The sequence below is a fragment of the Trichogramma pretiosum genome, unplaced genomic scaffold (assembly GCF_000599845.2).
Source record: "Trichogramma pretiosum strain Unisexual culture from Peru unplaced genomic scaffold, Tpre_2.0 scaffold20, whole genome shotgun sequence".
In the NCBI taxonomy this organism is placed as follows: domain Eukaryota; kingdom Metazoa; phylum Arthropoda; class Insecta; order Hymenoptera; family Trichogrammatidae; genus Trichogramma; species Trichogramma pretiosum.
This window is the reverse complement of record NW_019641696.1, coordinates 1,372,518-1,382,936: the sequence shown is the minus strand read 5'-3', so window position 1 is coordinate 1,382,936 and position 10,419 is coordinate 1,372,518. Positions and strand designations below refer to the sequence as shown.

The window sequence follows — 10,419 nt, the reverse complement described above, 5'->3', positions numbered from 1 at the left end:
ATGTGTCGCTTGGACAATGTCTCTTTTTTTTTTCTCTGCAGCGAGTTGCGCGCGTACATGTATAAGTATGCGACTATACAGGCTCGTGCTTCATATTCCATTTGCAAAAGAGACTCGGCTCTGTTTTAATATTTGTATCTCGTCTCTCGCTCACTCTCTGCGTTGAGTAATACAGCGTAGCGACGAAGAACCACGTAGAAACGTAATTTGCAACATTTCATATCGACTTTAAAATTACTACTGACCCGCGGACGGGCGAGGGCATTTTCGGTTATTATTATTTGCAGAAAATAAGCGAGAGCGGAAAAAGTGCTCTGCACTTAATGCGGTATCGAGAGCAGAGCGCGACCCACTGAGAATTCCAGATGTAACTGCAACGATAAAAACTCCGTGTTATTATTTTTATGCAGCTACTCATTTTCGCCCAACTTATATTATGAACGTGTATACGGAGAGGCGCAGGTTTGTAATAATATCGCATTCGCAAACACATAAACTCGGACGCTGCTACTGCTGCTGCTATCGTGTCGTGTCGTGTGCGCTGGCGAGACGATCGATAAGGATTGTGTGCCAAAGAGAGTAAAAGAGTTGATCTACATAGCCGCGGGAAAAATTATGCTCACCTGTTTCTCTCTCTCTCTCTAGTATATGCATAAAGTTGCCGAAGCTGTGACCTACTACCGGTCGCGCGATAATCGATTCGCCGCGCGAATTGCGCAAGGAAACGAGGTAAAACTCGAGCTTCCTATCGAGCTAATCATGCGATCGTGCTCTGGCGTCGTCGTCGTTGTCGAGCTTGTTTGCGCCCGGATATTTATGAGCAATGGAGCTTTTATTCCTCGTCGCTAAAGTCGTGATCTGTGTATCGGTATCGAAGGTAAGCTGCTTTATTGGCTCTTTTCGTGGCGCTGTAAGTCGGTAGGAGGAAACTCGACGATCTTTCTTGAAAATTAGTCGTTCTATGAATTAAAAATATAATTTGGAGACCAACTTGTAAAGCAGAGTGGACAAATTAGCTAAACTTACCGATTGATCGAAATTTTATATACAATTTTTAGACAAATCGCAATGTTAGCAATGATTCGTAGACGCAACGAGTTTTAGAATTATGAAATTATTTATTTATGATGATTGTCAAAGTAACAGTAGTTATTTCAATTTGAATGAAAATAAAACGTCAACAATTTTAATGTATCTAAGATTCATGCAAACGCTACTGCCTTGACGAATTTTGGATGTTTTTAAACACCAATGTTATAATCATGTAAATATGATTTAATCAATCTTATTGTAATAATAGTGAAGCAATTAATTGTATAAAAAGTAACTTCTTAGAGATCAAAATTAAATATTTAAATATTTTAACAAAATATAATAGCTATCATTACGCATTATGATAAATATATACTTTTTCGCGCTAACTCAAAAGCTTATTAGTGTGCAATTGCACTTTACATGGAAACACTGTTTCGGTGGTATTGCATACCTAAAACCTGCTGAAGAGACAGTTCTTCGTTAGACATTTCATGTTCGTGCAAGTTAACATTTTTATGACTATCAAACGATGCGGTTTGATTGAAATTTGGCAAAGATCTCGCTGTATGTGGGAACGTACTTGAGATGTTTGGTACACTCAGATTCGGAAGATTTTGACTTGAAAAACTATTGTCTGTAAATGAGACATTAGGTACCATTGTAGCACTCGAAAACAAACTTCCTGTGGTGGCTGCATTGTAACCGGTCATAGGTAAGGTTGGCACGGTGAGAATACTGCGGGTATTCAACAAGTTGAGCAATTCTCCATGAGGCGCGAATTTAGGCAAACTCAATATTTTTTCGAGTTCTGGAGTTCTTTCGCTGACAGGCACAAATACATCGTATAACTTGCGCAAATTCAACTGAAAAACAAAAGAAAAATTATGAAAAAGATTGTCTTTGTATTCTATTATCTAATGATCTGAATAATAATTACCTCGAGACCAAACATCTGCGCTTGTACTAATGCTTGTTTTTTAGCTAAATCTAATGAATTTTGTTTAAGGGCAAAGTACTCATCAGCTAAATTCATAAATGTATTAAAACACAGTGCCTTATCTGACATTTTATTCGATTCCCAATCAGGAGATAAAGATCTAGAAGAAGATTGATGGGATCCAAAATTATTTATATTTGATGAGTGGCAGCTTGAAGTAGGAATATCAGGTTGCATGTACATTTTTGATGTGCTAGCTGATTTCATCCCCTGATTTGTTTCAGTAAATGTCACCTCATTACTTTTTAATTGATGATATACATCAGTCTGCTGAGACCCTAAAAAAAAGCAAATTATTTTAAATTGTTATAACATTCTATTTAACAACATCAAATTAATTATATGTATGCAAACCTGCTATATTTTTGGTCATGGACTCATTTTCAACAAAATATTTATTTTCAGTTGGTAGTTCTCGAGTATGCGATGAATCAACTTTTAATGTACTTTTGATTTTATTAGCTTGATCGTTCTGACCATTTCTCTGTGCTGTAGTGTTGACATCATCTTTGAATTTGACTTGTTTAGTTTGATTTGCATGACTCATATTATCATTCATGTTTTGCCTAGGTGCTGAAGAATTTTTCTTCAAAGATGAAGAGACATTTTGATTTATTGAATTCACTTTGGATCCATGTAAATCTTCATGTTTTAATTGACTAGAGTTAGATTCTTTTTTGAAATGTTTGGATTCAATTTCGGAAACTTTCTTCATAGACTCAGTTTTACTTGCAGAGCTATTAGTATTCAATTTACTAGAGTTACTGTTACTTTGAAGCGTTTTATTTTGATTCACTTTTTCAGGTTGATTACCTCCTTGCTTTGAATTACCATCATTTCTTTGGGCATCGCTGCGACGACGTTTGAAATCTCCCTCTTTATCTGTATTAGATTTTTTATTCTTACTATTATTATCATTGCTATTATCTGTACTTGAACTTTTATTAGCAAAGCTTGAGCGATCTTGATTCTTAGAATTGCCACTATCATGATGTTGAAGAGATTGACTTGGATTGAAAAAAGGAATGTTATTTATGGGAGCTTTCAAATTCTTGTTTGAAGAATCATTCTTCTTTTGAGTCTCGGTTCTATCATAATTTTGATTTTTTGTGTTTGATTCCTGAATATTGTAGTCATGCTTATACTTGTCGCCTCGATTACCACCATAGTTATCTTGATTTTTATAATTGTTTCCAGTACTCCCATCATTTCTACCAAAGTTTCCTTGACTTTTGAAACTATTTCCGGTATTTCCATCAATTTTACTATAGTTATCCTGATTTTTGAAACTGCTTCCACTATTTACACTGTTTCCATCATTCCTTCCATAGTTTTCTTGATTTTTGAAACTATTTCCAGAGTTTCCAACAGTACGACTGTAGTTATCCTGATTTTTATAGCTGTTTCCTTCATTCCTACTATAGTTTTCTTGATTTTTATATACATTTCCAGTGTTTCCAGTATTCCCACCATTTCTACCATAGTTATCCTGATTCTTAAAACTGTTTCCACTGTTTCCATCATTTCTACCATAGTTATCTTCATTTTTATAATTATTTCCATCATTTCTACCATAATTTTCTTGAGTTTTGAAATTATTTCCAGTGTTTCCAGTATTTCCACCATTTCTACCATAGTTATCCTGATTCTTAAAACTGTTTCCATTGTTTCCATCATTCCTTCCATAGTTATCTTGATTCTTGAAACTGTTTCCATCATTTCTACTGTAGTTATCTTGAGCTCTGTAACTGTTTCCATTGTTTCCTCCATTTCTACTATAATTATCCTGATTTTTAAAATTATTTCCACTGCTTCCTTCATTTCTTCCATAGTTTTCTTGATTTTTAAAACTATTTCCATTATTTCCATCATTTCTACCATAATTATAATTATCTCTACGATCAGTACTATTATTATCTCGATTCTTATAATTAATCTCATCTCGTCTATCATTTTGATTCCTCGAACTTGGTCTAGATCTATAGTTATCTTGTAGTTGGTGAGGACATTTTTGTTGCTCTTGTTTTTTATCAATTGAACTATCTCGCTTAACATTATAATTTTGGGAAGATTTTTCTTGATCATGTAGTTTATTTGAAGAATTTATTATTTGATTTGGTTGTTTTTCTTTACTTTGAATAGCTGTATTTGTGTTATCTTCCGCGCCTGCTCTTCCACGAATCGGTTTAGGAAGGTCTTGGTTCTGAGTCTGTTGTGTCATTATACTTTCAGTAGTTTCAGCAATTTTTAAATTCTGAGCCTGAACTAAATCCATCTCTTCTCTGCAAGAAGAAATTAATTATATTATTAACATAACAATTCATTTGTATCTTTATAAGAAGACTCACAGTTTTGATGGTTTTGTCTCAGTTTTCTCTGGTAGAGGATTGAAGGAATCCATTTTATTATCATCATTTGGTATATTATTCTTCTCAACTTCAGTTAAATGAATTTCTGCATTCAAAGTTTTATCAGAACCAATTTCATCTTTTGATACTTCACATTTATTAGAATGACTCTGTTCTATGCATTTTTCTAGAGAAGTTGCATTTTTCTCTTCACTGCACAGAAAATAATCAATTATAGTAATGAAACAACATAATTTTAATAAATTCTATAAATTAACTTACTGTTTTAGTGAATTGGTCTCAGTTTTCTCCTGTTCTGGATTAAAGAAACCAATTGTGTTATCATTATTTGATATACTGTTATTCTCAAATACATTTAATTTCATTTCTTCATTTAAACTCTTATTTAAACTTTGATCAAAACCTATTAAATCTTTTGATACTTCATTTTCTTGCGATAAATTGGTTTTGAACTCCATTTCTGAATGTTGATCAGGATCTTGTGCTGACTTATCCAACTTTGTCACACTGGATTTAAGATTATTAATTGGCACAAGTGTGCCTTCAGTTGTTCTGGAATGAAAATAAAAATTAAAGTCATATTTTCATGATTGGTAAATGAATATTAGATTTCTTACCCATTTTGTGATTTGAGCCAACACATGCCTGAGATTTTGGAAAATGTATTTTCTCTATCAGTGCTTCGCTTTTTATAATCCCTTGCAACATCATTACGTTCACTTTCTAATTTCAATTTTTCAAAAGTTTCATTTGAATTTTCATTTTCTTGTTTTTCAATTGAAGATAACTCCTTTTGCTCTTCAAAATTATTCTTATTTTCATCATTTTTTTCTTCAGACACACCAGTAACTTCAGGATTTTCCAGTGGAATATTTGGATTGGCAACAGTTCCTTTCAATGGTTCATTATCAGTACTAGTAATTGTATCAGTTGTAACAGAAGATGGTTCATCTTTGGTAGAATTATTTTGAAATGAATTATCTCTTGATTCTCCTATGCATGTCTGCATATAAAGAGCGTCATCATGACTTTTGAGACCAAAAAGTATTTCTTCTATCGGCGGGATATCAGAAGCTTTATTCTCACTTGATATGTTTTCTTGCTCAACATACTTTTCTACTTTGTCATTATTCAAAGTTAATGAGGCATCATCTACTGACTTGATTTCAGAAACTTTATGTATACTCTGTACGTTTTCTAGTTCAACAGCTTTTTCTAGCATTGTTTCATTTGTACATGGTAAGGTATTATCTACTGGCTCAACTTCTAAAGTTTTATCCATACTAGAAATGTTTTCTTGAGTATCAGATTCAGCTGCTACCTTTGTATCATTCAAATTTTTTACAGTATCGTCAGCAACAGACAATTCTGATGTTTCTTTTTCATCAACGTTGATTACCAATACAGAATCATTACTTATTTTCTTGATCGAAAATAAATCATTCTTTTCAATGCCATTTGAATTTTTGTGTGTATCATTGGTAAATAATTCATTTATAATACCAGTATCTTCTGGTACTTTGCTTTCTATAACAGCCTCATCCTGAACCACATTACTGACGTTACATATGAGACTTTTTACAGCTTCGGGAGAGGCATCGTGAACCACAATTTTATCAAAATTCGTCTCCTCGCCAACGCTCGATCCCTGCGGATTCTCCATGTTTAACTCGACGGATTCAACTACTGCAACAAAGGCGATCGAACATCATCAAATTAATACGTTTATATATGAAATCTCTTGGGAAAAATATTCCACCGTCGCTTAAAATGCGTCGCAATATAATAATAAATGAAGGCTTGACCTATCGAATCTCACTGTGCCCGGTATTACGAAAATCAAAACACAACGCAGAGCACACAGCACGCAGAACAGGACAAAAGGCGATAAGAGAGCATGCCGCCTAAACAAACGAACTGTATTACGGGCTTATTATTCGAAGGTACGACGTAATTTCTTTAAAATATCGCGAGGGCAGAAAGCAATAAACGAATCACCGAACAATTACGTTAATCAGTTCATTTAATTAACGTTTGTCTTACCTTGTATAGTTGAAGCGACGAAAATCGGATCCGAATTTTCGATCACACGCTATGGCCGCTGCGCGAGCAAACGACTTTTTAAAAGTTTTTTTCAGTTATATGGATAACGACGTAGGTACGTCTTTCAAACGCGCACAAAGTGGACCAAACGTTTTTTCTGATACGAATAAAGACGAACGTCTCTCTCAAAAAACACGCACAAGTGGATCGAGTTCAATAACACAGCACAGGGTTGTCGTGTTGTGGCACGAGCGGATATCGTCGCGTTAATGCCGGACCGTAGTTGCTCTACGAGGGTCGAGACTTGTTGAGAGAGGCGCGATCAGCGCGCAGCGTTCGATACACAATTCGATAATATGTTGAAGGTTTATGCATGCATAGGCAGAATCAAGCTTAGTAATACTCGCCGGCCGGCGCGCACACAGATTCCTCGAATTTTCTCTCCGCCTCGGAGGACGACGTAGCTCATTGGCCTGTATAGCTGCGATCTCTCCCCCGTGCGAAATTTTCGCGCTCCTCGCGCTACTATCGGTTAGGCAACGCGTCATTGACTTTGACACGCACATACACATCGTTGTAACTCGATTTCAATGTCGTCGTCGCGCGGCAATTCGCGTTCAATCTCGCTCGAGTTCATCAAATCGCCTTTCGTCGAATTATATGTACATTTCCCCGTCGCGAATCGACTGGAATAATATTGTCAGGTGAATTCTAAAAATTGGTTTTGGGAGCAGATGAGTTTGATGCGCATCGCGACAAAAAATTTGACACTTGGAATATTTACAATATTTTGATGCTTATACGTCAATTTTTCGTTACAAAACTTGTAAAAATCATACATAAAAAGACAGTTAAAAGCCAACGAAAATCATCTTGAATTTCGGTGTGACCTCTGACGTGTTTATAAAAATTGTACATTGAACCCGACAAATAAGATCCTTCAAAATGTTTCGACGTCGCGTCTTAAAGTTTGTATTCGTAGATGCCCAAGTTTCACGCGGCTTTTTGTGCGTGAGGCTCGACTTTACATAATACAATAATCATTCTCCCTGTCACGAAGCCTGTCATCGCTGCATTATTTACTTCCTCTTCCAATACTTCAATCCAAAAAAAACTTCTCGACGATACGCTTGTAATTTACCGATAAGCTTCGGACATAAAGTCACATTTAAATTGCGCTATTTTATTATCACGTTTAAATGGACGTTTGCGCGAAGAAGCAATTACGTAAGTCATCAAATTATCGTTGAAACAAGTGGTTATTTTATTCTTTTGGTTGGAGTTATTATATTACTAATTACAGCGATGAACGATGCAAAATTTTGCATCGGTGCATCGGTTGTTACATTGAAAAGAGATTCAAGGTACTTTTGAAGCAATTATGATACTGATGTTCTTACTGAGTTATGAGTAATCAGTAATTGCACCAAAATTTTTTCATTTCCTAAAACGTTTTTGAATAATTTGAATCAGATACTGTTATTAAAAACAGAGTAAGCCTTATTAAAAAATTTAAAAATTAATAATAAATAAACATCCGTGACCGACGATATATGTCTCGACCCTTCTTAAGTCTGAATTCCAATTTGCAATTAGGCATTACATTAAAAATAAAAATCGATGACAGTGTGAATGTATGTGTTTTTAACTACTAGGAAACTGTTAATTGTCCATGCATAGAAACTTACATTAACATCATAGAAATACTCTTCAAATTTTAGAATAAAACTCACCATTGATAGTAAATGTAAAATCCCAAATTGCTATCTTGTTTATTTACAATTATCAAATTTATAATAACATAGAAAAATTGCTAATTTTATATTAAAAGGAGTGACATTTTTGACTTGAGACAAAATTTACTGTAAAATGTATAAATGTATCAAAACTTATCAGAAGTATGATAAAAATGATCGTGAAACAAAATAAAAATTACGATAATATTTCATCGGAGTAGTATAATACGCTTGGATATTATATGGGTAAAAACGCCAATGTTGACCTAGCGCCACGCGCGGGCAGCGAAAACGGCCGGATTGCTCGGTATTCAAGTTGCTTGCAAAGGGTTAAATAAAATTCAAAAAAATAAACCAACATGGATTTTCAATAGGTTTTTACCTTGGCTTTGTGGTGAGGTCGAAAATACCAAAATATGTCTCCATAACCTCACAAAATGGACTGAAGCTAAAATACGTTGTAACTTCCAGAGTTAAACTCCGATCGACTCTCTGACTAGCTAGATCGAAAGATCTCAAGATTTTACATCAGCAATGACTCTAACAAAAGGGACTTTTCCGATTTTCTCGAGTGGTTAAAAGGGAAAAAGAGTGCGGTCGGCCGTTTCCGAGCGCCGCGGCCTGTTTTTTCGCTATATTTTACATTTCTTTACCTTTCACGCGTTAGGCTTTCGCCATAAAAATAAACAAATACGTGCTTATTGTGTATTTTTTTTCTCATCTTTCCAATACTGCAATTAGTTTTTGGAAAATTGGCTTTTTTGAACAGATAAATTAACTTTTTTGATTAATAGTTTTATTATTTTCGTTGTATTCGCGAAACGGAGCCACTTTTCCAAAAACTAATTGCATCATTAGAAAGATGAGAAAAAATACACAAAAAGCATGTATTTGTTTATTTTTATGGCGAAATTCCCTTATTTATATTACTGATTCTTAAGTAAAATTGCGAGATCTTTCGATCTAGACCCTCAAAAAACTCTAAACCCGGGGGCAAAAAAAATACAGCGCGTTTTAAGTTCAAATCCATTTTTTGATGGAGGCATGTTTTTGCATTTTCGACCTCGCCAGTAGCAAGCCGAGGTAAAAACCTATCGAAAACGTAAGTTGGTTTATTTTTCTGAATTTTATGTAACCCTTTGCGAGCGAGTTGAAAACTGAGCAATCCGGCCGTTTTCGCTTCCCGCGCGCGGCGCTAGGGCATTATTGGCGTTTTTACCCATATCTGAGTGGTCGTCAATGATTCTACTCCATCGTGTTGCACTGTCGACTCTGACGTCATTATAGCTCCGCCTCCTGCGCCTCAGCTTCCCAATAAGTTGCAGTCCAACGTATAACGCTTCCATTACGAGTCGAACCATGACACATGCGTAAAGTTTTCTCTCTCTGTCATTCAAGCGTTGGTGCGGTACGGTTTCGCATCACCACCACGTGCTTTGACGGTGCTCGGTATTTATTTTACAGTGTGCAGTGTTAGACTCGAAGTTTTTCATCAAAAAAGTGGAATCTCTACCCATTCAAGTCAAAATGTCGTTGAGTCATAACTATAGATCTCGCCTACGAAAATTAGTAATCAATTTGAAAAGTTTGAAAACAACCTCCGCTCGACTCAAGAAATTCTTTGCAGAGTGTCCCGAAGATGAAGATGAATGGTTCCCGCCGCGTCGCGAAATCCCGGACAGAGTTTGGATAAAGTTGTTGAGCTGTAAGCGCCTGTTTCCGAGAGTCAGTGATAAAAAAAAGTACTTCAACATTGCTGTGACGCATCGAAAATTGAAGTGGATAAAACTTCTCGAGGCGAGCGGGTTCAAAATACACGAGGTCGCGCTTCCAAATGGAAGATCCGCACTTCATCATTTGGCCGAGAGCCCAGCCGGGTTAAAGTACAATTATTCCCCAAAAACGAGAACCCTCGAGCTCGTGGATTATTTCCTGGAGAATCCCCGCAAGAACCAGTGCGACGAACAGGGATACACGTACTTGCACGCGGCCTGCGTGGCGGGCAACTCGACGGCGGTGAGGAAATTGCTGCGTCTAGGCGCGGACGTCAATTGCGACTCGTACAAGTATTCGGCGTTGCAGGCAGCGGCCTGGTACAAGCACGAGGACGTCGTCGAGATTTTATTGGAGAGCGGGGCCAATCCTAACCAGCCGGACGTTGAACAGTCGACGCCTCTGCACTCGCTCTCGTGGCTGTGTCTGTGCAACTGCAAGTCCAGCCGAAGATACTGCGACAAGA

General features: G+C 36.3%; 1 protein-coding gene across 2 annotated transcripts; it reads right to left on the bottom strand.

Moving 5' to 3' along the window:
- Positions 1-1,098: 1,098 nt before the first annotated feature.
- On the bottom strand, positions 1,099-6,848 carry LOC106656575 (GATA zinc finger domain-containing protein 14-like). Of its 2 annotated transcripts, none has more exons than XM_014377632.2 (7): positions 6,445-6,848; positions 5,019-6,084; positions 4,663-4,953; positions 4,381-4,593; positions 2,387-4,314; positions 1,973-2,310; positions 1,099-1,898 (listed from the first exon to the last, which is right to left on the bottom strand). In XM_014377632.2, the coding sequence occupies exons 2-7, from the start codon at positions 6,062-6,064 to the stop codon at positions 1,452-1,454; spliced, it is 4,263 nt and encodes a 1,420-aa protein (XP_014233118.1). In that variant the 5' UTR covers positions 6,065-6,084; positions 6,445-6,848; the 3' UTR covers positions 1,099-1,451. The 2 variants fall into 2 exon arrangements, with proteins under 2 accessions (XP_014233118.1, XP_014233117.1); XM_014377631.2 differs by having other exon boundaries at positions 5,019-6,087; positions 6,445-6,847.
- Between the last annotated feature and the right edge of the window lie 3,571 nt (positions 6,849-10,419).

Coding starts and splice junctions, on each gene's coding strand:
- LOC106656575 (XM_014377632.2), bottom strand. CDS start 6,064: ATGGAGAATCCGCAGGGATCGAGCGTTGGCGAGGAGACGAATTTTGAT. Junction 4,315..4,380: donor GAGACAAAACCATCAAAACT/GTGAGTCTTCTT, acceptor TTCTTCTTGCAG/AGAAGAGATGGATTTAGTTC. Junction 2,311..2,386: donor CATGACCAAAAATATAGCAG/GTTTGCATACAT, acceptor GCTTTTTTTTAG/GGTCTCAGCAGACTGATGTA.